The sequence below is a fragment of the Larimichthys crocea genome, chromosome XV (assembly GCF_000972845.2).
Source record: "Larimichthys crocea isolate SSNF chromosome XV, L_crocea_2.0, whole genome shotgun sequence".
NCBI classification, from domain to species: domain Eukaryota; kingdom Metazoa; phylum Chordata; class Actinopteri; family Sciaenidae; genus Larimichthys; species Larimichthys crocea.
In genome coordinates, this window is record NC_040025.1 from 12924504 (window position 1) to 12951342 (window position 26839).

Below are 26839 nucleotides of genomic sequence, written 5' to 3' on the forward strand. Positions count from 1 at the left end.
CTGATAAATGATAAATCTCAGGTTTCAAAAAACAGACCCGGAGAAGTGACACAGATGAGAGATTTAAGCTTTACTGGAAGTGGTTGACTTGGCAAATGTCTGGTTAACCACCTCACCTCTGTTGTGTGCAGCACACTGTTGCTTCCTTTTGCTTTTCTGTGGAAAACCATCCGGAACTGTTTCCCATTCCCTGGATGAAGTAAAATACATTCTTTCTGAAAATGACTCAGTTGTCCAATCATCACGTCCATCACGGCGCTACAGTCAACGCGTCAAACCAACAAGCTTATCACAATTTGATTACGTTTACAGTCTTAACCAAAGATTGTACCTGATAAAACCATTTGACTCTTGGTCTTGTTGTTTGCGTCTTTAATTTTGATTTCATCGTTTGTTTGTTTTTTATTGATTTTTTATTTTTTTATTGGATAGAGACAACTGAAGAGTGAAAGGAAAGTGGGGGGAGAGAGAGATGGGGAATGACATGCAGCAAAGGGCCGCCGGTCGGATTCGAACCCTGGGCCGCTGCTCTACCAACTGAGCAAACCGAAAACCCCAGAAAATCAGATACCTGACTTCCCAACAACTCTCTGCACATCCAGTCTGGCATTGTTTAAAGTAGTAAATCTGTTGTAAGAATCTTACTCACATCTAAGATGATGAAAACAGCCTCTGCTCTGACGAAGCTTCAGCAGACTCATTTACCATCAGAGAGGAAGAAGGAGCCGACTCACAACACAATACTTGGCCTGCTTTCTGAAGGAAATAAGAATAGCTCCATCCATCCAACGGAGAGGAAATTTCCTGCCTGAGGTCATAACGAGCAGTGACTCCATAGATCTAGTATAAGTAGAAAGGACACTTCCTGGTGCCAAGGGGTCAAAATGAACAGCTACAGATCAAGGAGAGTGGGCACTTCCTGCTTCAGATGGTCAATAACTGAGACTCCAAAGATCCATTTAGAGCAGAGAAACACTTCCTGGCGTCAGAGGTGACTTCGAATGACTCCATAGATCACAAGAAGAGGGTACTTCCTGAATTCAGTTGCTGATAGCAGGTTTCATTGATCTAATACACACAGAACAAACATTTCCTGGATACATAGATCTCCTCCAGGTAGAACGAACACTTCCTGCTGTCAGAAGTTAATCCTAAAGACTCCACAGAGCAAGGTCAGAAAACACCATCGAGAATCCAAACACCATCATTATTCACAACCTTTAGCATGAATTCAGAAGATAAACTACTTTTAAATCCTTTTAAATTTAAATATTAATGGACGGTTTTGGGTATGTGAGTGAGAGGATTGTCCCTGATCAAGTTTCCTGTCCATCCACATGACTCAGACAGGTCATTCCTACAAGAACATGAACCAGACCAGAACTAGAGGTATAATTTCTTCCATTGGTCTTGACCAAAATAACCAAACTACAGGTGTGGCAGTGACCTCGGAACTTGTCATCTGTAACTTTTTATCTAACAATTTATTGTGACTGTTGCCCACAGTTTTTTTTAAAAACTGACCAAAAACCTTCTTTTATGTCCAAATTTTGATTTGTAGAACTCACAGCAAACAAAGCTCAGATGATCTCAAGGAAATCATCCAGCAACTTCAAATGAATAAAATATGTTGTTGCCTTTTTGAGCAACACATGAAAGAGTGTTCTGGTCTGATGCCTCTGGGACAACAACGTTTATCTGTCTATTCCAATCACTTCTGACAAATAAATCTGTTATACAGTGACAACACTATGGTTAAAGTTTGGTTTGATTTAGGCACAAAAACAACTCGGCCATGGTATAGGGAAAGATCATGGTCTGTGTTAAAATTGCTACTTTGTTAAGGTTAGGGGACCTTCGTCATCATGGTTACAATAATAACCATGTGGTTAAGGTCAGGGGACGAATGCGGTCATGGTTAAAAGAAACCAACGTTGACTGACAGGAAAACAAACAGGGAACTCTTGTGTTCAAATCCGACATTTTGTTGGCTGGTTGAGAGCAAAGACAGCCTTGCAGGTTCACACTCAACAAGGTTAACAAGGTTTGGCATACCACAGGGTGCTATACCGGGCCCATGAAAAGAAGACGACATAAGGCTTTTATTTGTCTAGATTTGCATATTACCGGATTGTTTCGTAAATGGACAGTCACATTTCAGTTTCCAGGAAGGTTTCAGAAAAGTACGTCAGCTGTTTCCTGAGGAAATTCTTGCAAAATTACAGATGAAAGGAATAAAGTGTGACTCATTTGACTGATCCACATTTTTCCTCATCATGCATCACCTTAAAGACGGACTGCTTCTGGGTATTCTGATCCCCCGATCTGTTTTCTTTACTGGAAAAATCTTCAAAATACTAACCTCAGTGGAAGCTGAGGGTCTGCAGAGAAAAAACACCATCAAACGTCATCAAACAACAACTAACTGTTCGAAACTGAGGTTTGAGAACAAGAGGAGAGAAGAAGGAAGTAAAAAAAAATAGACAATACAAGGAAAAGAGAGAATCTGCAGAAATGTGTGAGGGAGAAGAAGAAAGAGAAAGGGATGAGAAAGTAGATTAAGGAGGAGGTGGAGAAGAAAGGAATGGCAGAGGAAGAGATGGAAGGAAAAGAGGAAAAGAGGATTGAATGGTGAGAGGAAAGAAAAGATGAAGCAAAGGATGTGGAAGATGGACGAAAAGAATAGAGTAGATGAGAACAGAAGATGAAATGAACGGAGGGGTGAAAGATAAGAAAACAGAAAAAAGCATTTTCCAAACTTTCCACGACGACTAAAAGATTTTCTCTTTTCTGACGGCAGCATTAACATTCCCTCTGCCGTCATGTCCATAGAGGACGCTGAGCGTGGTTCCATTGTCCAGCTCGGGTTCTGGCATGACCTTGCCTCTGATCAGCATTCACCCACGACCTCCTCTTCTTCTTCCCGGTGGACAGTCACAGTCCAGTTTAGAGTTGCACAATACCCACGGTATACACGGTACCCCGCGGTGCCAAATCATAACCGTCGCTACTATACTAGAAATTTTACACGACGGTACTACCGTGGATTACTATACTACCGGTGCCAGTCTCCGCTACATAGCGGCCTCTGCTCTCCTCCCGGCTTCTCACTGCATGCTACTCCTTTGTAAACAAACCAACATGGAACCGCAACCGAACTACACAGCTGCTGAATGATTGGCTGTTTGCCTGTTACTGGTGACGTCCAGGGATATGATAGGCTGTTTCCGCACGCTGGGTCCGCCCGTCTGTTAGCTGATTGGCTGTTCGTGTGTTTCTGCCGGCAAGAACGAACTCCGCGAAGACAGCTCCGCTTCGATAGAAACTCGCTTCAAAACAAACAACAAGCTAAAGTTCTGTCTCGCCCAGACACGAGACAACACACTCACCATGGCAGAAGCACCGGGCCCGAGCAGCGAGTCTGCCGTGGCGTCTTCGTCAGTGGCAACACTAATTTTGCTTAAAAAACAAACGTCGTTGTTTCAAACTAACTTGTACAAATACATTGCAGTTTATAAAAATAATAATAATAAAAAAAGGCCGCAGTATCGCGATAATACCCGGAACCGCGATACTTTGTCTGGTATGGTATCGTGGTTACTCATTTTGGTATCGTGACAACTCTAGTCCAGTTAGCCTGGCTGACAAACTGAGCTAACATTAGCTAACGGCAGCTACAGGTGGCAGCAGTTTACTTCACTGTCAATCAGGAAACTCTGTAAATCGCAGAGACTTGAGGCGGAGCAGCCAAAATCAGGTAAACAGTCGGTGGTATGTGACTTTGTGCCGTAAAGCGTTGGTACAAAAGTTAGACAGTGGGGCTTTAAACGTCCAAAATGATGTAACCTTCCTCAAATTAATATATGAAACAAATGAAATGTCATGTTTCCAGGAAAATTTCATGTGAAGGAAGAAAAGAAAGAAAAAAAAAGAAGCAGACGTGACGATGAGAGGAGGAAGAAGCTGCTTTTGTTTTCATTTCAATCAGCTCTCTCCTCTGCATCTTTTCCTCCCTCGCTGCATACCTTCAGGCTCTGTGTAGTAAACACACACACCTACACATGCACACACACACACCTACACGTGCACACACACACACACACCTACACATGCACACACACACACACACACACACACCTACACGTGCACACACACACACATTCAGACTGGCAGCTATCTCACCCAGCAGCTGTTGATGTCGCTGCCAGCTCCGCTCTGCAGATCTCAGCTGGAGGAGGTTCTTGGCTGCCGACATCAAGCAGCAAGAATTCATGAGACCAAAAAAAAAGAGAGCGAGAGCGAGAGAGAAGAAGTTTCTCCAAGAATTATTTACTCGTCTGGAATTCAGAGAGGAGAGTCTGATTTAAATTTAGAGAGAGAGAGAAAGAGACAGGACCACTACGGTCGAGTCTTACGGTCTGAGTTGTAGCTGGCAGGCAATGTCGGGGAAGTTTGTTTAAAAATGTAATCTGTTCTAGATTACACAAGAAATATGGGATGTTTCTATTTATTTTTGCTCGTCGCTGACATAAATAAACAGCCTCTGTTTTACAAGATGCATCTTTTGCTGATATTAGAGTTTCAGCCTTTAATGTCTTCTTGAAATGACGTAAGGTCCACTTATCACAGTTTACGGCCTTAAAGTCCCCATGAAGTCAAACTGATATTCAAATTTAACACATATTTCTGCACTATATCAAATCAAATCAGATTTTATTTGTACAGCCCAAAGTCACAAAGTCCATTTGCCTCTGAGCTTTACAATCTGTACAGGGAGTGACACCCTCTGTCCTTAGACCCTCGGTTCCAGTGAGGAAAAACTTGCCCACAAAAAACCTTTAACAGGGAAAAAAGGTGGAAGAAACCTCAGGAAGAGCCACAGAGGAGGGATCCCTCTTCCAGGACGGACAGACGTGCAATAGACAGAACATATGTCACCTATACTCCAGGATCTGACCCAACAGTAACAAAAAAAGTCAGATTTGAGTTATTTTCATGGTATTTTAGAGTTTGTCATTTCCTGATAAACCATAAAAAGTTGCGGATGCCTCACTGATTACTGTACAAACACCTTAGAACTTTATTCAGTGATTTTGGTTGAACTGGATCAGATTTTATACAGAATACATTTGCTGCTTTTCCTGCTTCGACTCTCTGTGATTCACAGAGTTTCCTGATGGACAGATAGCTTCAGCCTAACAACTTTTAGAGGTTGTGTTTGTGAAGAACTCGTCTGGAGCAGAGAAACATTTGACATCAGACTCCAGAGAGGTCGAAATATCTGAGCAGACAAACTAAACTGGAAATGCAGACACAGTCAGAGAATATGGAGGTTATGAAGGGGCCGTGGAACATACAGACAACATAATATATTATTCAGAAATCCTTTTGATCATATTTCATCTTGTTTGATGAATTCTGTGATGCACTTGTGTTCTATGAATAAAGATAATTGTTTAAATGTTTTCTGAAATGGAGGAAATCAGAACATGAAGAACCTTCATCAGGTCTCGTGAGGATCTTCATCATTACTGGGACAAAGTGTGGAGACACTTCTTATTACTGAGCTGAATCAAACTGTGGTCAAGTCGAGTTGGAGACACAGAAACAGTTTCCAGTGAGATGATGTTTCACAGAGTTTGTCTGCACAGGACGAGCACACGATAACGTAACAACACCGACATCTAGAGGACGGACACGGTGAGTACATGCAGGCTGTGATTTGAGTCTTTCAGAGGGAATCAAAATGAAACTTTCCTCCAAAGGTACTGAAAGTTTCAGAGACAAAAGTTTCCAGATTAAAAGAAACAACATGCAATTCATGTGTTGCTTAAATCACTCTCTGAAGTCACGTGTGTGTCTCCATTATACTTTATGTCCTTCATTCTGTCCTGAACTAACTGCACACAGTTCAAATGAAAGACTCCAGGTCCAGAGAGGATCTACAGATCATGCATGTGTGGCTGTGTTTGTTCTGGGCTTGAAAAGTTAGCAGCAGCTTGTTTGAAGCCTCAGACACCCTGAATGAAGAACATCTGAAGACATGATGGAGCTGTTATGTCTTTACTTCCACCAGAGAGAGATTTCTTTTCAACATGTTCTCCACAGATGTTCAACTGGAGAGAAAATTCAAACAGTTCAAGTGATGTAACGTGTCTGAGGCCTCGCACCCCGTCAGAATTAACTAGAAAGTTAAAAGAGAAAACAAAGAGCAGATTTACTGAGCCGAGCGGAGGAGACACCTTTAGATTTTAGTTTCTCTCCATCACTTTGTTTGAATCACTGCAGCAGCACTAAGCTTTCCAGATGTTTTTACTCTTGGCTGTAACATTTCGCAGAGTGTCCTGTACTTATTATCTGTCTGCATTGATCTGTTGTGGCAGGACGGCTTGGACCAGATTCAGACAGAGAGACTCCTTTAAATCAACACAACATGCAACTTCCAACCGACAGCAGCAGCAGCACTTGAGAAATGTGTTGTGAGCCGTGGAGCTCGGCTCTTATCGCTGTCAGGTTGGGATTTTTGCTGCATGCATGAATGAAGTCAGGAAATCTCATCTCTGAAAACGTGGATCTATCATGACGCAGCAGCTGCATGGAATTAAATTAACTAAATCAACAAAAGAAAATGAGAAATGATCCATGTGCTGCATTATGATTGTTTTAATATTTCATGAGTCTTCTTCACCCTCCTCGCTGCAGGACTGCTGAGTCCCCTTTAAAAGTTCTGGCTCCAGGCTGAATTTGGACTGAGCTCCCCCCCTGGAAAAATAAAAAACTACAACTCCCAGCGTCCCACAGTGTCACACAACAACAAACGAGAGGCAGGCAGCAGCAGCTGGGAGAGAAGGAGTCAGACAGGCTGCGTAAAGAGAAGGAAAGAAAGAGAGAGAGAGGGAGGGAGAGGATCTGTCTTCACATCAATGGAGGAGGAGAAGGAGGAGAAGAAGGAGAAGAAGAAGTGACGGAGAGAAAATCCGCTCAGAATCAGAACATGGCTAAGAACCAGGAGGTGGAGCGCATCGCCAAAAAGCTGGATAAAATGGTGACCAAGAAGAACACGGTGAGTGCAGAGCGCGAGGTCAGGTGATGAGCTCTACCTGCAGCTGCTGAGAGGAACCTTCTGGAAACACTGTGTGTGTGTGTGTGTGTGTGTGTGTGTGTGTGTGTGTGTGTGTGTGTGTTTCACACAGCGAGCTGCTCTTTCTGTTTTTTTGCACATAGTTTACAATAAATCATGGCAGCCATTGGTTAAAGAAGCGGCCAATTAAAACAGCCGCACCTTGAATCAATCACGTAGTCAGCTCAGCTCAGAGTGAGTCAAACTGAATGTGTCAGAAAATATCACATAAATATAATCTGTGCAGCAGAATACTTGTTTTTTTTTTTGTTTTGTTCTTTTATTTTGCAAAGAACACGAAACATTCCGAACTTTTATTTTGAAAATAAATCTAACAATAGTTCTGTTTGCAAGCTGGATGGTTTGACCTCCATCTGTGTTTAATTAAATACTTCTATATTTACATTTTTAAAAAGAATCAACATTGTAATAACTTTAACTTTATTAAAATAATCAGCGTTGTTAAGTCAGGTCTTAAAAAGAAGATGGAAGAAAACAAAACTGAACGTCTGAGCACTGACTCAGAAAGCTGCTTCTCAAACAAATAACTTTTAGATTTTATTCAGAATATTTAACCTCACTAATATTAACATGAACCTTTAACATGTTACCTCATTTTACAAATGAACACGTACAATAATTAGCTAGGTAACACTTTCTGGTTTGTGCTTGTAATGTGTTTTCACTTTTGTGCTGTTTCATGGTTGTAACAATCAGTGACGATGCTTTCACGTCTCTGCTGCAGCTTTGCCAAGATAAATGAAGGACTTGGCCTCCGTGACTCCGAGCTGAGCTGGTTCTTCTCTCACTCGTCATAGTTTGTTGCATTTTTGCTGCGTGACACAGCAGAACTGTTTGATATGGATGCATATCACAAACATAAATGCAGAAAGGTCAATTTGACGTTCAGGAAAGGACACGAGATGTCTTCTTCTTTTCACTTTGTGCACGGAAGGATTCGAGTTTCGACATCACACTTTAAGTGTGTAAGTTGCATCTTGAACCGCGATTGGCTCCAAACCTTTTGAGCGCAGAGAAACTTTGTATTCGTCTGACTTTGAGCTCAGCTTCGGTCTCCACTGATCTTCATGAACAGATTCCTGCATATGAATCTGGAGGGATTGCGTTGAGCTCAACCTTGACTCGAGGAGGTCGTCACCTGCCTCCCCTCCTCTGGATGGATGGCTGAGTTTGCGCTGATGCTATCCGTGCAGCTGGATGGGATACATCTGACATCTGGATCCGCTGAATCAGCGCGGGTTATGTAATTATCCTGCTGGGACGCCGTGATGCTGAAGGTGTCTCTGTGATACTTCCTGGCAGTGTCGGTAGTTTTCCACCTCCTGCTCTGTGGTTTGGATAAAGTGACCGATGCACCATAAACACTGTAACCAGATACGACTCCAGCATTTTGTCGTAGTACGTTCTGTTACTACCTGCACTGGTACCGGGCATCGCGTGCAGCCATCAGAACAATCGAGTGACGGTTCTCACGGTGTCGTGCTTCCTGGCGATGGCGCCAAGACACAGTAGGATTTCCAGACTCCAGAAGTCCTGTGCAGTGTCCCCGTCTGGGACAGGAAGGGGACGAGTTCCGGCTGCTCGGATCACCTCAGGAATGATCTTTGACCGAGTAGAGCTGATCAGTCTGACTGCTGCCACATTGATCGGAGCCCCCACATGCCGAGCTTCTCCTGTTAGATGAGTTATCAATCTGTCTGAATTCAGAAGGAGACTCTTCAGTGAGGCTGGAATATCTTTTTGTTGTCAATAAGCCGGACACGTGAGCCTGTAGCTTTACGTTATCTCTCTTTAGTTCATGTTTGAATAGATGAACTCGATATAAAATCATGACTCGGCACCTTTCTGATGAGATCTGACCTTGGATTGCATGTATGCTGTGTTAATGACTCTGCATGCTGCAGCTGAAGCAGCAGACATGACTGAAACATGCTCATCTGTTTGTATGCAAACAGTTGATTAAGAATCTGCAGCCATGTAACTGTATCAGTGGAAATGATTCACATGGATGATTCCAGTTTTGTAAAGTATTGTTTTGATCTGTTACTGTTTGTTTGGGGTCTCAGGGTGTAACGGTAGGTTTGTCTTTCCTTTTTTGTACAGCTCCTCTACTCTTTTATTTCTCCACACCTTTCCTGCTCCCTCCTCTCCTTCATCCCTCATTCCTCTGACCTCTCTCTAAAGTCTTCCTTTGTCTCCGTTCGTCCTTGTCTGTGCATGTCTTCTTGTTTCTGTGTTGCTTTATGTGGCAGCGTGGGAACACGGCCAGCTTTTCCCCTGCAGGACCGTCTCTTTTGTTACAGGAAGCCAAAGTTTCTGTCCCGTTCCCTGTGACTTCACCTGCCTCTTCTCATGTCACCCTGACTCTTCTGCTCTCTTGTGTTTGTCAAAGAGTTTTTTAAATGTAAAGAGCGTTACGTCCCATTGACCTGTGCAGCTGTGGGATTATCTTAATTTTCCCACATGTGAATTGACCAACAGTTCAAGAGACCCGCTCACTAAAATGCAATCTTGTGCCTCCATCATTCTCTCCGTAACCTTTGAGAACACACTGAGCGATTGTCTGGGTGACAGCTGCTCAGCTGTGGGTGGGAGTGTTTGCGAGGAACCATGAATCTTCACCTTCAACCCAAAATGCCACCTTGACTTTAATCGGTCAGACGAAAGACGTCCACTGAAACAAATCTGTCACTTTGAAACATTTCTGTTCATTAAACGGAGACACCGTGGCAGAGATGGATGGTTATGGATGAAAGATTAAAGATGCATTCATCCTCCAGGTGTTCACTCACTGAGGAGTCGATTTCTGGGTTAAGAAAGTGATGTGATGGTTTTCGTTTATTGTTTCGACTGCAGGATGGAGCTCTGGACCTGCTGAGGGAACTGAAAAACATCAAGATGTCTCTGGAGACGCTGCAGGTAACTCACTTCACCCTTCTGCCATGTCACTGCTACCGCTGAGTGCACCTACACTCAGCTGATACCAGTAATGGTGCTCCTCTTATAGTACCAAGTCTGATAAACTAAGTCCACCAGGACGATCAAGAAGCTGCTGATATTCATCATTCAGTGCAAAGCAGCAGCTGAAATCCCAGTTTTTGCCTCGTCATCTTACAGCAGTGATGTAGAAGTGTTCTTCATTGTTGGGCGTAGTTAAAGGTGCAATGTACTTCTGACTATATGAAGTGTTTTAGAAATCAGGTCTGATGTTCTGGTTCTGCACCATCAGTGTCAGCAAAAAAAAAAAACATGCCGGCGTGCAGGAGAGAAGTTTTAATTTGTATTTAATCCTTTAGACTCTCCCACAGCAACGCACCTCAGCTTCACTCACCACCGCACAACCCTGCTACGACTTATCCCGTCTGAATGCGAGCCATGCACAGGCGACAACTGCTGTGCCAGAAGCTGCAGTTCCTCTAACGTCCACTTGAGGCTGGCTACAAAAACGAGTCTCCATAAGTCCCCATGTTCAAATGTCACAACTTCACAGCAGAAATAAACATGTTGACAGCCTGGTGCTAAAGGGTCAGCATCACTGAGAGCTCGCCGTCTCTGTAAGAGCTAAAGACCGGTACAACTCCACCACGTCTGTGTACACCTGGTTTTAAAAAAGCATACATGTCCGACTTTCATCAACCGAGCTTGTATGGACAAAGAGAATAATAGGTTGAAGTCAAACTGAACGGTGTATTCACCATGTTTTGTAATATAAACTAAAGGATGTCGCAGCTGCGGCGACGCCTTCGGTTTGGCCTTCCTGTGGCGCGTTTTCAACAAGCCCCCGTAGTGCTGGTTACCGTTTCAGACAGGGTCAAACTCATTTTAGTCTACGTGCGACACGCCGTGCAGCCCAACTCAATCTCAAATAGGCCAGAGCAGCAAATCCACTGCATGATAATCTATAGGTCATGACAACTTTCCCCCAATCTTTTAGTCTCGAGAAGTACAAGTTCACAATTAATGAACTATCAACGTCTTTGAATATAACTGCACATGCATCCATTGTCTTTTCAGAGTATTGACTTCTGGTCAGGGTCATGTTACTCACTGTTTAACTTGGCACGGCACAGCGCTCCATTGACACCAGCTCAGGGAACTTCTTCTGACAGCGTGAATGAGTACGAGTGACGGGAATCATTTTCTCAGCTCACCAAGAACAGTCGATTCTTTCGGGTCTTCATTTTACCACTTCAACCTTTTTATAATTCAGGTAAATTTAGCGCTGTTTTGACTTGTGATTTGTATTTGAACACATATCACTTAAATTTTAAATAAATTGCTGTAGCCAATTGCATTTACAGTTGTACAGTCCCTTGTAACTCCCTGATACCGCCCAATGATTGCACTAACTTGCTTGAAGAACCACTCAGCTACACAAAGCAGATAGAAACGAGAAGGGTTGGAAATCACTTGCAGTCATTTTAGCCAATTCTTCATCAGTTCTGTTGGGATGGGAGCCGGCTCCCATCGTTCACTTAAACAAGCCGGCTCTTTGAATCGTCTCGTTCTCGACCGGCACATCACTAATGAGTACGAGTCGAGCAAGATCTGTACAACAAATGTCTTTTGTGCTTAATTTGACTACAAATCTTCAGCTAATTAAAATCTTTGAGAAGTTTCGGGCTACTGTTGGCGAAGGCCCATCGCTTGTCAGGCACGCAAGATCCATGTATCCAGGCACACACCCCCTAGTGGACGAATCAGGAATAGCAGTGCAAGGACTACTATGCAATTTTTATACTTTGCAAAAGCATCAAGAGAGAGATCAGACCTTTGGATGGGCCGGTTCTATGTCACCCTGATTCAGGATCTCGACCTGTACACATGTGGGGACCCACTGTGCTATTAACTTTGTAAAGTTAACTCCCATGCTACTCTTCCTCACTCACTCTCTCTGTAGTCAACCAGAGTTGGCATGTCGGTGAACGCGGTGAGGAAACAGAGTTCAGATGAAGAAGTTCAGACTCTCGCCAAAGGTCTCATCAAGTCCTGGAAGAAGCTGCTGGGTAAGTGTGCGTGAAGACTCTAGAGTTTTATTTAACGGGAGTGAGGACGGGTTAGAGGGATTACGGCTGTTTGTTTGTTTGTGTCGTCACAGACGGTTCAGAGGAGAAGGAGAAGAAGAAGGATTGCTCTCCTGTGAGGTCCTCGTCCACCTCCAAGGACTCTGGCAGCAGCGAGAAAAGGTCTGTCGCACGGCGATGTCCCGTTTCTCTCACTCCAAACCACCGCTACACTTCTTATCGCATCATTTCTGCTTCATTCAACAGTAAGAAGTCAGGAGAGTCTCCCACCACCCCAACCACACCCACCACACCCACCACCCCCACTACCCCGACCAGCCCGACCACCCCGACCCTCCCACCTCGGACCACCTCCTTCCCCCCGGCCCCCGTCACCACCAACAGCGTGCGGAACAAGTGTCGAGAGCTGCTGGTGGCAGCGCTGCAGACTGACGGTGAGTTGAACATAGACAATCAAGATGTGACCAAGGTAGGGTTGCAAAGGGTTTCTGGTAAATTTCCAGCAACTTTCCATGGGAAGATAAGCTGGGGCATTTCGGAAATATTCCAAACAATGGGAATCATGGAAATTTATGTGAATTAACTGTAAATTGTGGTAATTTAAACAAACTGTATCATATCCAAACATAAATATAAACTTATTTTGTCATAAGCAGACATGCAAAATAATAATAATTTAAAATATATTTTTCACTGTTAAAGGGCCAACCTTCAATTTTGTAAATTCCCAGTTTATTCCAACTTTGAAAATTCCCAGAACTTTCCAACCCTAGTGCCGGACTTTCTTGAGTGAAAAATGGTTCCATTTGCTGCAGAATGCCGAGAGATGAGGTGCATGACGCTCAGTGTGTGTGTGTGTGTGTGTGTGTGTGTGTTTGTTCTAGATGACCACAAGACCATCGGCGTGGACTGTGAGCACCTCGCGGCACAAATCGAAGAGGATATCCTTTCATGTCATCGACGCTTGACCTGTACGTGATGAACAAACAGGATTTCACACCTGAGCGAAAAGATGTTGATCTGTGTGTGTCGACGGGGTGTGTTCCACTTTGTTAGACAAACATGTGAGCTGCTGCACGGTAGCGGTGTGACATTTCTCACAGCCGTGTGTTCTCAGATCATCTTGTGTGTTTTTGTTTGACTTGTGCAAACTTGGCACGCTCCTCTTCATTCATAGAACGTGCAGCCTGTCAAACATGCAAAACATTTCAAATCTGCAGTGAATTGATACTTCTTAGAGTTTCTCTCCTGCCAAAATTCAGTCACTCAGAACACTAAGGATGTTCCAAACATGTATCTCCATCCCCTGATATTTAAGTGTCCTTGACTGCTCGTCGTGCCCACAGATCTTCCAGGAGTTCAAGTCCACGGACATGAAATACAAATCTCGTCTACGGAGCCGCATCTCCAACCTCAAGGATCAGAAGAATCCAGACCTGCGGCGTAACGTCCTGTGTGGAAACATCTCGCCTCAGCGCATCGCCAGCATGACTGCTGAGGTACATAATTAATTCTCTTCCTCCTCAAATTCAGAACAACTTTATGAATTCCTGAGCAAGAACGTCTGGAAATAACAAATCTACAAGATGTCACGGTGACAACCTTTCATCAGCCTTGTTTCTGCATAGTTGGACAGTTTACGTACTTGTACACCAAACAGCTCCCAGGTCTCCTTCAATACTTTTGACCTTTTGAGGATGTCCGTGAATCATCACGATGTGCCGCTTCTCAAACATGATTTTAGTCATAGTCAGTGTGTCTGTGTGTGTGTGTGTGCAGGAGATGGCGAGCGCAGAGCTGAAGCAGATCAGAGAGGCTCTGACCAAAGAGTCCATCAGAGAGCATCAGCTGTCCAAGGTGGGAGGAACCGAGACGGACATGTTCATCTGCAGCAAGTGTCACGGAAAGAACTGCACGTACACACAGGTATTAACGCACACGCGAGGAAGTTTGGATGAAGTCTGGATGAAGGTGCTTCATCATCATCGTGTGTGTGTTTTATAGGTGCAGACCCGCAGTGCTGATGAGCCCATGACCACCTTTGTGCTGTGCAACAGCTGCGGTAACCGATGGAAGGTAAAGAAACAGTTTGATATTGTGTCTCGTGTTGAAAGGCATTCTGGGATATGTAGGACAGTATTTAGTGAAGGCGCTTTATTGGTCAGTGACAGACGCTCACCACCAGATGGCAGCAGAGACTGGACTCTCCACTCACCTTCACTTTCTTTCTTTCTTCGTCTCCTTCACTCTCTCTCTTCCGTCTGTTTTTCTTCGTTCCCAAATCTTTCTCCCGCACATCTTTTTTTTTATTAATTAATTTTGTCTCCTTCATGTCTCTCCTTTCTTCTGCTTCCTCTTTTGTCCTTCCTCTTCCCTCCACCTCTTGTTTACGTCTCATACCTTCCTGCTGTCCTTTTCACCCTCCCTCCCTCCATCTCATCACTCCATATTTCCTCCTCCTCTCCTTGTAGTTTTTCCGGTCCCTCCCTCCCTCCCTCCCTTATTTTGCTCCCGGCTCTAGGTCAAGGTGAAGTGACTAATTTGAGAAGCTGATGGTTTGTGGGAAGTGTTGAAACATGGCGCCTCTTTAACATCAGGAGGTCTCATCTTTGCAGATCGATTCTCCAAAGTTACTAAATATGATTGGTTTAAATTTAGGAAAGTCTGATTACATGATATATAATGTGATGTGGTGCAGGAGTAACAAACTGTATCTGCAGATGAACAGGAAACAAAACTCATATCAACATGAAACCTCCTCAGATGATTACTTACATTAAATTTTATGTTTGAATATGCAATTGAGCTTATTTGCACACATTTTCTGAAAATTGGATAAATCCAGATTTCTTGCTGTCGACATTAGAGTCACAGGTTGTTACAGATCACTCCATAAATCATCTTTGTGTTTTTATGAACCATATGATTTATGAACAAAGCTCTCTTTAAAACAGGGGTCTGTGACCCACCCCCTAGGGGGTGTGCAGAGGTACTACAGGGGGTCCGCCAATTTGTCATAATTGACAATTTTCAAACTAAAAACTAAAAAATAGAACAAAATGTTAATATGCGATGATTATTCCATCATGCATGAATGTTTTATCAATCACAGACACACACAGGCTAATATCCCAGTTTATAAAGAGATTATTAAGGTGAAATAAAAGGTAAAGTAAATATAAAAGTTATTATAGGGCAGTTTTTTATTTTTATTGTCTCTCGTCCAAGGGGTCCTTGGGCTGAAAAAGGTTGAAGACTCCTGCTTTAAAATATAAAATATTCAGATATTTGGAGACACTTCATGTCGACATCACTGTGAAACTTCCCCATCTGATTTCCTTCATTGAGTTCATTTTAAATATGCAAATTTCATGTTTAAACTTCTGGTGAAATTTACAGAAACAAATTGACAAAGTGACGTCACACACACTTCAATGTGTGTTTTATTTTTTCTACTGGCCTGCAGGCAGAGAGACTTTGTTTTAGTTTGACTGGAGAACCGACTCAGACCAGGTTTTTAAAAAATGTTGAGTTTTATTGATGAATCTTTAAAGAATGTTTAATCATGATCTTTCTTTGTCTTTCTTCCAGTTCTGTTGAAGAGGAGGTGTGTGTGTGTGTGTGTGTGTGTGTGTGTGTGTGTGTGTGTGTGTGTGTGTGTGTTCTATCATGAAACAAACTAAAGTGAATTGAATGTGGATTTAAAAAATGAAGGTTTTTTTTCTTTATTTTGTATAATTTCTTTTTATATATAAAAACTTAAAGCTGTAATATATTTAGAGGAAAAAAAAATGCCGGTTCGTGTCGTTTATTGGTTTGATTTGTTTTGTACGGAGCACTTAGAGTTTATTTCTTATGATAGACGATAGAAGCTTTAAGCCAGATTGAAATCACATTGTGGAAACAGTGGATGTGCCTTTCTTTGCCATGTTACGCTGCCACATATTTTGCCTATAACATTTATATTAAAGTTGCTCTTGGATTAAGCCGACACCGCTGTACTTTCTTTATTCTTCTTCTTTCTGGCACGTTTGGGCAAAATATATCAACTGCTTTCTGACAGATCTTAATGAAATTTGGTAAAATATAAATTTTTGTCTTCATATATTGGCAGAAATGTGACTCGAGATCATATATGACTGAAATGTGGAGTCAGAGGTTCAAACAGATTTTCACCAGTTTTCAGGATTTTGTCCTTAAAGGGCGGCTCGATGACACGCTGAGGCCACCCTGAGCAGAGAGACAGAGATGAATTCATCTCAGCTCAGAGTGTTTCAAAGTTAGTCATGTCATTTTCTGATCATCATCCGACATTCGACTGCTCCAACAGGTGGGCGTGGCTTCAGCCCGTTCAGAGGACACGCCCCCACAGTCCTGGAGCTGAGAATTCATTTTTACCTGATATTGACACCTAGTTTCATAAACGTGTTGATATTTTTAATCATTCAAATTTGGCTGGGTGGTTAATAACACTTTCTTCTGTGGTTATTTATTGTTACTTTACACAGACTTTAACTAGAACTTTAGCTATCTGTCCAACAGGAAACACTATGGCAGCGTCAGAACAGAGAAAAATTAGGTAAAATTAGTCCTGAGTGCAGGATGACACGATCAACAACTTTTCATGGTTTATCAGGAAGTCTACTCGTGACTTTTTAAAAGTAAAAAAGTTAAAAATTTCAGAAAAAAGACTTTTCTGGAAAGTTGTAAAAGTTTTTCACACAAAAAAAACTTTTTTCTGAAGGTTACATTACATATTTTGGGGAAAATTGCGACTTTTGAAAAATTTGACACCTGTTTTCAGTTTTAATTTCATAACAGTCGTCAGTGTTGTATTACATTACATTTTGAATATTTTTAAACATTTTAAAAATTTAGAAAATTGTAAAAAAACAAAACAATTTTTGTGACTTTAAAACATAACATAGGTTTAACATTTCTAAATTTTCCACAAAAAACAATCTTAAAAAAAAAAATTGTAATTTTTTTTGTTGATTAAAATGATGTACAAAACATGTACAAAAAGTCATAAAAATTCACAAAAGTAGTTTTTTTTACTTCCAGATTTAACATTTAAACAATAAAAGACGTTAAAAAGAAAAATTCAGGAAAAACGTTTAAAAAGTCTTAAAGTTTAAAAAAAATATCTGTCTCATGTGATGTTGACTTTCCCTTTAAAACCTCATCAGTTGAACAAATACATTCCTTTATTCCATCACTGTCACATTATACTGTCTTCAGACGTTCCCTGATCGCCTTAAATTGACGGTCACTGTGTATTCAGTGTACGGTGTGGAGTCAAACTGAAGAAACTGAACACACACACACACATCACTGCCGCGTCACCTTTAATCATTCTGAGAACATTTCACCAAACCAGAAGTTCGAACGCTAAATAAAATAAATCACATTTGACTCGAGTATGAACCCGAGTCGCCGGCGGTGCGAAGCGTGTTGACAGAGGTGATGAAAAGTGGCGAGAAAGCAGAGCGGAGAAAGCTCCTGTTGTGTTTGTTGTGGAAACACCAGCTGAGCTCTTTCCATACATGAGCATGGGAGAGAGCGAAGGTGGAGAGACACCGGAGGGCCTGTGTGAAACCAGGTTCTGTTAGGTGTCTCCTTGGTGGACGGAAAACAGAAGTCTTGTGGTTTAGACAGAACGCAGGGCAGCTGGATCACAGAGGGAAGCGGTTACTTAGCAAACAGGACACAAACCCAACACGTAGTCTCTGATTTGAACCATGTTTGGTTTTTAACGGCGGAAAAATCTTCAACCGGCCATTTTGACTTCAGTGGAAAACTTTTTTACTCACCAAGTTGAAGTTGTAAACACTTATAATATCAACAAACCAATATCTATAAATGCAGAATCTGTAGACAAGGGACCAAGATTTCAACATTCAAGTGTTTCAGTTTGTAGTCCATGTAGTATTGACCAGGAATGCATTGACGAGGATTGAATTTTTCATTGGCATTCATGTGCAGTTATCGGTCTACAGAGATCAGCCTAAATGTGTCTTTCTCGTCTTTCTCGTGAATTAATTTTCCGGACATCTACTACAAAGAAAAAAAAGGTACAAGATGACGAGGACAACATCTGAATTGTTGGTGATGCTTAACGTGTATTAAAAGAACTAAACATTAAAGTTCTCTGAAGCAGTAAAAAGTCTGAAAAGGACGGAAAGCACAGCCAGAGTTATGAGCAGGAAAAGTGAAGTTTATCATCAACAGAAAACTAGACAGTGGAATGCTGAGGGGAAAAAAAAGAAGTGTGGGAGTGTGTGAGAATGTGGAGTACATACTGTATGTAGGTGTGTGTGTGTGTGTGTGAATGAATCCTAAACACAAACATATCAAGTTACAGTTTAACTGTGGAAAAAGACCACACCTGTGCATGTTGGTTTCCTGTAGGAACTCAGTGTTGGGAGTATCAACAGTGAGCGTGACCTGCAGCAGCTCCGCCCGTCTCCGCTCGGTTCACGTCCACTCAGAGTGCAGCGTCGCATTCACAAGTGTCTGTTTGGATCGCTGCAACCATTTCCTGTTCACATGGCTGGTGTGGTGAGGTCAGCCTGTCTGTTTAGATCATTTTAATTACCATAAACATGTAGAAACACAACAGATGAAGGCACTAATCTGTATTATTATTATTATTATTATTATTATTATTATGAAGAAAATGCTTGAAGTCACACACTGAGCGCTCTTTGCAAACTACACACGACATTATAAATGTAAGTAATTACATTAATGTGTCTGATTTTAACTAACAAAAAACAATGTACTGTATATTTTTATTTGATTATTTATTCATTAAATCTTTCATGGTGTGCAATACTGGAAAAAGACCACTAGAGGTCCACAGATCTCAAGTTGTGATTGTTTTTCCAATAAAGAAGCAACACTCGAAAATAAAATTTAAGAAACTGAAAAACCTGAAGTGGAAGAACGGAAGTCATGAAATGCAGGAGAGGAACACGCCTGGTGTGAATGGCTGGGAAGTCAGTGAGGGATCACGTGTTCCAGGTGTGTCAATGTTCAGTAACACAGAAACACGGGACTCCAGGATAATCATACAGGTTTACATTCGGACCACCACTTCACCACCACTTCAATTATTTCAACTGTTCGTTAACTTTGACATCATAGTACTACAATACCCATGAGCCTCAGCAGTTTAAGTCATTAGTCAGAGCAAAAACAGATTAAAAGAGCTGAAATCAACCCTGAACTGAAAGAAACTGCTGCTTGCTTATTGGATGTTTCTTGCTGTGATGCAACAAATAAAGATGCATTTCAGCAAGAAGGTTCCTGGTTCGAATCCCGGCTGTGTGGAGCTTGCACAGTCTCTCTGTGTCTGCGTGGGCTTCCACCCACAGTCCAAAGACACGAACCTTATCAGGTTAATTGGTGACTCCAAATTGCCCCGTAGGTGTGAATGTGAGTGTGAATGATCGTTTGTCTCTGTGTCGTCAGCTGGGACAGGCTCCAGCTCAGCGTGACCCTGATGAGGAGAAGCAGTTACAGATAACGGATGGATGGATTCAACCAGGAGAGTTTCATGCTGATCCGAAGTGTAGACAAGAATGTGACGTCTCAACACGACAGTAACGTAAACTATGACACGAGTAGAATATGAACGTGAGAACTTTTCTGTTTTATGAGGACGTGTGTGTACAGACTTTGTTTGTTTGTGTGCGTGGGTTGGGTAACTAATGTCCGGTCATATTTACATCGTGGTTTCTATGGTTACAGCATGAAGAGTTATACCTCAGAGCGTGGACACGGAGAGGTGAGCAGAACCCAAACATGACGGTGCCACAGAGTCTGAAGCTGTCACGGATACGGCGTCCAGTCTTTATACTTTCAGAAAATGTATTTTCACAGCTTAAAATGTTGAATTCTTATTATGGAGATGTAGTTTTTCAGAAGGGCAGAGAGAGGTCGAGGGTTGATGAAGTGATAAACACACAAAACACACTTTCTCGTTGGATGTTCAAGGGTTTCCGTTTATATATGTACAATTAAAATCACAGTTTTAACAAAATATAAAATAAATAACATTAACAATACTAAGATAAATGCATTCTGAGCGATCAGTCCGGTTAAGACCTCGGCATCTTTTTTTTGTTTTTTTAAATCTGTCGTTTCTGCCTGTGCAGACAACTACAAACATTTGTTTTCCTCAAACTACATTTCCCATGAAGCACTGGGTGTAAGCGTCCCATCTCACATATATCTTCTTTTTTTTCTCTATATATTTTTTATTAGTTGTTTTTCATTAATATATCTATATATATATATATATATTTATATATATATATTTTTTTGCACCTGGGATTTCCTCCCACCCCCCTTCCTGAATCGACCAACCACAGTTCAGCCCTGCAGCCTCCCTGCAGCCAATCAGGAGCAGGTGTCCGAGTGGGCGACAGACAGTGGTGAGGTCAAAGGTGAGAGGTCACAGAGGCAGAGGTCAGCAGCAGCAGTGCCCAGGTAGGCCACCCTGGTGTGTGTGTGTGTGTGTGTGTGTGTGTGTGTGTGTGTGTGCGCGCATGTATTGTGTATGTATATCTACGTGTGTATGTTTGTGTTACTACACTTATGAGGACTTCTAGTTTTAAAACTCCACATCATTTCAAGTTTCGTCATCTCGCCATGTTTTGCATCGATTAATCTGCTAATTATTTTTTGATCCTTTAGTCACGAAATATAAAAAAATAAAAAAATAATTGAGAAAAATGCAAATCATATTCAGTTCTAAAAAGAGTTGCAAAGATATTCAATTTAAAATCATGTAAAACAGAAATATGAAAAGCTAATCAATGAATCAAATCATGAATCGACTAATTATCCTCACTGTGAATAAACATTTACTGTGTTTTAGATAATTGTCAGTTTCCGTGGTGGCTATGAAAAGTGACACACTCCATGGGGTGCGTTATTTTGTTGTAACTTCACGGGTCAGAGTGCATCATCGCTTCATTTAACACGTTACTGGGAAAAAGAGGAACAGCACAGGTAAAAGTAGACGTGAAGAGACCCTGAAGTATAGTAACACAAACTCAGTGAGTGTGTGTGTGTGTGTGTGTGTGTGTGTGTGTGTGTGTGTTGTTTTTCCAAACTCCAGTGTTTTATTGCACCTGTCTGTGGTGTCTGTGGTGTTGTGTCGGGTGGGGGGGGGATCAGTACAGTCTCAGAGGAATCCTCCTCTTCTTGCAAAAGAAAAAATAAAATAAAATCCAGGAAGGGGATCGAGTGGAAGGAACCAAATAAACAAAAATCAACATCATGAAAATGTCTCGTACAGTTTTCTCTTAAAAAATAGACGTCTCGTCTGTTTGTAAATCAGTAGTCGGAAGGACGTGACATCCATCCGTTCGTCCGTTTTTTGTTTGTCACAGGAGTGAAATGATTGATCCAGCAAACGAGGGAGGGGGGGGGTTAAATTAACGATAAAAAAGAAGACACAAACTTGTTTTGTGGTTTGTAGCTGGGGGGATGGATGGATGGAGGGAGCACCCTGTGTTTTCCAGTTGAAAGAGAGAAAAAGAAACAAAGAAAGAGAGACGGAGTCAGACAGCGTCTATCTTTTTCTTCTGCCCCTCCGTCAGTCCCGACGTGGATGACCGCCGGGTGAAAACAAGGCGATGAGGTGGTTGGAAGTCCACCTTTAACTGGCTCTTAAAGGTGATTGGACGGTCATGAGGGGAGGGGCAATTCAGTAAAAATCCATGGCACAGGTGTGTGTGTGTGTGTGTGTGTGTGTGTGTGTGTGTGTGTGAGAGAGAGAGTTTCTCCCCTTGAAATGTATCAAAATCTCCCAAAGTAACCACGTGCGTCTCCACATAACAGCAGACGATATCCCAGAAGAAATATTTCAACATCCAGAGCGCTTCCTTCTCCGTTCAGGAGGAGGTGAGTCGAGGGGAGGAGGAGGAGGAGGAGGAGGAGGAAAGGTGGAAAGATGAAGGATGAAGAAAAACGTCCAGTAGAAAATAAATTTTTAGACCAAGTGGGCCAACGTGAGCTCACAGCTGATATATCAGTGAGCCGATAATTAACGAGGATTTCGGCACAGAAATTCCAAAGATATGTTTGAAATTTAAAACCAGTGTCACCGCCAAGCACTGACAAGTTTAGCAGTGATAACAGACCCGCGTCAGCGAGATTTGTTGATGTTGGATTCGGTATCGATATCGTGATCGGTGGCTCACTCTGACTCAAGGTCCACTTACTTTGCTTTTTTACTTCCGTCCTCAGAGGACAGAGTTCGCTCAGGATGTTAAAACAGTGCAAACTCCGTCCACTGAGGAAGACCGTGAGGAAATAATATTTATGTCATTCATCGGTATAAAATAGTCAAATTTAGAATTTTAAGACGTCTGTTTTCTGATTTGTGGTTGTTTTAACGGCACGTTATGTTCTCATCTTATAGACGGAGGAAGGATCAGGGGAGAGGATTCAGCTGGAGAGAAGTGATGAGTAGAGGAAACAGGAGAAGGACGACGTGTTGGCAACACTACCGAAAAGTTCAGGATGTGGAGGAGAAAAAAAAAAGTAGTGAGGAGAGAGTCTTGGCAGTAATCTGACAGATTTGGGTTCGGAGACGTGAACTGATCATTTCTGGAAAAGTCTGTGTGAGGGTGAAGCGGTGAAATGGTCTGGCGTCGATCCCGTTTAGTGCAGGATCAGGATCAGAGGAGGAAAGGTGGACTAGGACTCGGAGGAGGTACGCGAGCCGCCGTGAATGAGCGACTTGTAGATGTTGGAGGAGAGGAATCGTGGGTAGGAGTCCCTGTGCATCAGCGTGTAGATCTGTAGCTGGGCGTCTTCGAACGCGTGAGGCGTCGGGTCCTGCATCTTCCTGTTGATCACCTCTCGAACCCGGGCGTCCAGACTCACCTGCAGAGAAACGCAGTTCAGTTAGTGGAAAAACACAGGTGGAAATCCACCGCGGATACACTGAGGACAGGCTGCGAGCCAATCAGACGCATCATGAGCTCATTTAAGTGGAAATGTGATCCACATACCGCGACTACGAGAGCGGAAACAACTCTTCTCCAGCATGCTCGAGTTTTTTAAACTGACTGTGAAGTTTGCAGGTCGGTGACTGTTTTTGACTCGGTTCAGTTCAAACTACTAAAATAACAGGAATGCACATTGTGAAGAAAGGCAGTGCGAGGAAAAATAAGCAGTGAAAAGCGGGCCCATAAAACGGCCTGATTCATAAAATTATTACATGTTCTATATTATAGATTTGTTGTTCTTTTTTTTTTTGCACAAACGAGGCGAGGATGTGACATTCAGAGTGATCAGATCTCCATCTACTGTACGTAACTGTTACGGACCTCAAACATATTGAAAGAAAACATGAAGACAAAAACAATAATAATCTTTATTAATTCAAAAACAAACAAAATAATTCCCCAGAAAACAACAAAACAAAAAGGGTTGGAGGTTCCCGGCCAAAACAAACAAAAGAGAGAGAGAACACTGAGCCAGCCAGCAGCCGTCGCACCCCCAAACTAAACCTGCCTACAACCCGCTACAGAAAAGAAAAGAAAAGACCGAAAACAGGACGACCAGGGAACCTCCGAACCAAAACTAAAATAACAAAAACCCAAACGGATCGACAGACTCCAGAAACCAGAGCTCAACCTCCTCACCAGGTGAGAGAGACTAGAGACACACCTCCTTAAGTCAGCTCAGGCTGACGAGACAATAAGTCTCACCTGAGAGAGAGAGAGAGAGACACACACACACACACACACACACACACACAGTTCTACCTCCTGGCCACATGTAACAGTATCGTATCTGCTGGTTACAGTGGACACGTTAACAGCAGCTGTAAATGTGATCACATGAACTCCATACAATCTGAATACGAGACACATTTTAAGATGTAAAGACGGTCAGTATTTGTATTATTTATTCTGCTAATCATTTTTTTGTTTAGTCCATACAACATTAGAATATATATTTTATATCTTATGGTTTCATGGAGTCTGTGTCATCAAAATACTTGTCAACAGTCCAAAGTGTGTCAAGAGACGCAGCATCATTGAAAAGCAGAAACAGCTGCCGGCCAATCAGGACGCTCAGACTGTCTCTGTACAACAAGTTTATTAAAGTGTTTGATGCTCTGTAGTTTTGTCATTAATTAACTTGCATCAAGGCTTCATTACACACACACACACACACACACACACACTCAGAGTGGCCCTGCAGTAACAGCAGCACCAGCAGATATTTATAGAGCGACAAGCTTTCTCATATGTTTTCCCTCCGCTCTTATTTAGGAAAGACACACACACACACACACACACACGCAGGGAAAGAGAGACAGGCATCCCTCCAAGGTCAGACGTGCAGACAGACAGTCAGGCATGCATCTTCTCTGCCAGATTCACACGTCTGGATATCTCCATATTTTAGTGTTCGCTTCTATAAAAAGCTTCTACAGCCAGAAGGTGATGAGAGCGGCAATTTATAGCTTCCTGTAAACACACACACATGCACACACATGCACACACACATGCACACACACATGCAGACAACTGTACATACAAACACACCAGTGTTTAAACATGCCAACACACACACTGGTGATGGAGCCTGACAAGCAAAGCCTCCAGTGCTCAAACTAAATAAAGCAACCACTGTTAAACACACACACACACACACACACACACACACAGGAAGTTAAAAATAAAGCAGACAATGTTTCCTCCGTTTCTCGCCAGAAAAAATAAATTTTAACACATTGACCACATTGTGTGTGTGTGTGTGTGTGTGTGTGTGTGTTTATAATCGCTGGCTCCATCAGCACAGCTCGCATGTTTTTAAGGAGGGTGGTGGTGTCGGTGTGAACACTGAGCATGTGCAAAACAGCTGACATGAGAAACCTTGAAAATGTGCAGCGTGCACCAAAACTTCAGCTCAGATAAAGACGCAGAAAAAACAAGAACGATCTTTATTATGGTTCGGACTGTTTGAGCATTATGTTTTTGTGACTCATCAAGGTTTCCTGAAGCTGAATTTAATGTCATCAAATATCTTTTGTCTGACCGACAGTTCAAAGAGTTCACTCTGATGTTACATGACAAAGAAATCAACTTATGCACATTTGAGATCTGTAAGTTTGACTGTAAGGACCTAAACGCTAAGAGAGTTCATCCTCTGGGAGCATGACGTGCTCAGTAAACTTCATTTCCTTTGGAGGACTTGTTGTTGTTGCGGCGTCGTGCTGTGGCTCATGAAAGACCAACTGACTGACGGATGAAGCAACACGGACACATCAGGCCGATCTTTCATCAGAAAGCGTTTTCAAAACTTCGTAGTTCCCTAAATTAAAATCATCTCATTTCTGAGACACTCTCTTGAGCAACGTTCGCCCCGATTGGTTCAACATCCTGAAGTGATTAACGAGAAATAATCTCTTGGAATTTATACAATGACACAACCCTGCAAAGCTACTGGAAAAACCCAAATCCACAGCGGCCTTCAGCTGTGAGATTCAGGGTCTTTAATGTTTGTAGCAGTAAGAATGGAAACAAGTGTTTGTAGGAATTTATAGTTTGAATCCAAACTTGAAATCTTGTCATAGGTTTTTGGAAACTTTCCTGTTGGGTTTGAATTGGGCGTGGTTGTGCTTCAACATTTATTGCCGAAGTTATGTAATTCATTCTGTGAACCAATCGTGAAAAACGAACCCCGTCCTCTCTTTCATCAGACTAAGATCAGTTTGATTGCCTCAAAACACGTTTTATTCAACGTCGATGGAAACTACATAAAACTCTTGATCTCTTAATCCAACAATCACTGACGGTACAATGACTTTTTGAGTCTGGTGGGTTTGAAGAGATTTGCCCGTCCACAATGCGTAGCTTCCCAAAAAAGCTCCTGACTTTAAGTAAGCCAATGGGTCTCTCACCTCTTTTGGCGACAGTATGGAAATGTAGTCCTCGTAGATGGAGCGCGCTTTCTCCTCGATGCTGTTCTTGTTGATTTCCTGTTTGAGGTCTTCGCAGGCCAGCCAGAACAGCATGTTCTCCTCGCTGTACTCCGTCCGCAGGAACTCCCGGAAAACATTTCGACCCGCCGGGTTCCTCATCAGTTTGTCGAAGGACTGAGACCAGAGCCGGATCTCCTCTGCTGAGGGTTTGGTGCTGTACGAACGAAGAGAGGAAATGTGGTGTCACGAATCATTACAGTTTAATATACTGTGTTTTAATGAAGTAATGAATGTTTTCTGAATCATACTGGCAGGAAACCAGGTCATACATGTGACATCTTGGTCCCCAGAGGATGAATCCTAATTACTGTGTTGATCTACCATCTCAAACAGGTCACAAGGTCCTAACATGTGAATGCTTGTTGTTCTTTGTATGATGGCCTGATGCATCATATATAACAGGGCCAATAAATTATCGTTCTATAATACCATATTTTCCCTAACCCTATTTCTGGACTATAGAGCACCTGAATATAAGCCACACCCACTAAGTTTTAAAAAACAATTTTCTTTTACATATATCAGTCCCACCAGGATTTCGCGGGCCTTTTTTAAAAATAGTTGCGGCCTAAAATGCCTGATGTTGCATGAGGTTTTAAAAAAAATTGCGCTGAAAGTTGCTTTTTACATTTTTGTTGCGATTTTTGTTGCGGG

General features: G+C 42.3%; 2 protein-coding genes across 7 annotated transcripts in view; one reads left to right on the forward strand and one right to left on the reverse strand.

Moving 5' to 3' along the window:
• Positions 1 to 6771: 6771 nt before the first annotated feature.
• tcea2 (transcription elongation factor A (SII), 2) lies at positions 6772 to 16156 on the forward strand. The gene is made up of 10 exons (XM_019260170.2): positions 6772 to 7063; positions 9998 to 10060; positions 12042 to 12147; positions 12240 to 12327; positions 12412 to 12599; positions 13050 to 13106; positions 13510 to 13664; positions 13945 to 14091; positions 14170 to 14241; positions 15757 to 16156. The coding sequence occupies exons 1-10, from the start codon at positions 6995 to 6997 to the stop codon at positions 15763 to 15765; spliced, it is 954 nt and encodes a 317-aa protein (XP_019115715.2). The 5' UTR covers positions 6772 to 6994; the 3' UTR covers positions 15766 to 16156.
• A 3997-nt stretch (positions 16157 to 20153) lies between these two features.
• Positions 20154 to 26839, reverse strand: part of rgs19 (regulator of G protein signaling 19) — a 41111-nt gene continuing 34425 nt past the window's right edge. For all 6 annotated transcript variants that reach the window (XM_019260171.2, XM_019260172.2, XM_019260173.2 and 3 more), the window contains 2 exons: positions 26105 to 26339; positions 20154 to 23070 (listed from right to left, as the gene is read on the reverse strand). In XM_019260171.2, the coding sequence (XP_019115716.1) occupies positions 22882 to 23070; positions 26105 to 26339 (424 nt within the window). In that variant the 3' untranslated portion in view covers positions 20154 to 22881. The remainder of the gene's footprint in view (positions 23071 to 26104; positions 26340 to 26839) is intronic.

Excerpts from the sequence above, each read along its gene's own strand:
- tcea2 (XM_019260170.2), top strand. The coding sequence starts at position 6,995 with ATGGCTAAGAACCAGGAGGTGGAGCGCATCGCCAAAAAGCTGGATAAA. Across the intron at positions 10,061-12,041 it reads TGTCTCTGGAGACGCTGCAG|TCAACCAGAGTTGGCATGTC; the intron begins GTAACTCACTTC and ends CTCTCTCTGTAG. Across the intron at positions 12,328-12,411 it reads TCTGGCAGCAGCGAGAAAAG|TAAGAAGTCAGGAGAGTCTC; the intron begins GTCTGTCGCACG and ends TTCATTCAACAG.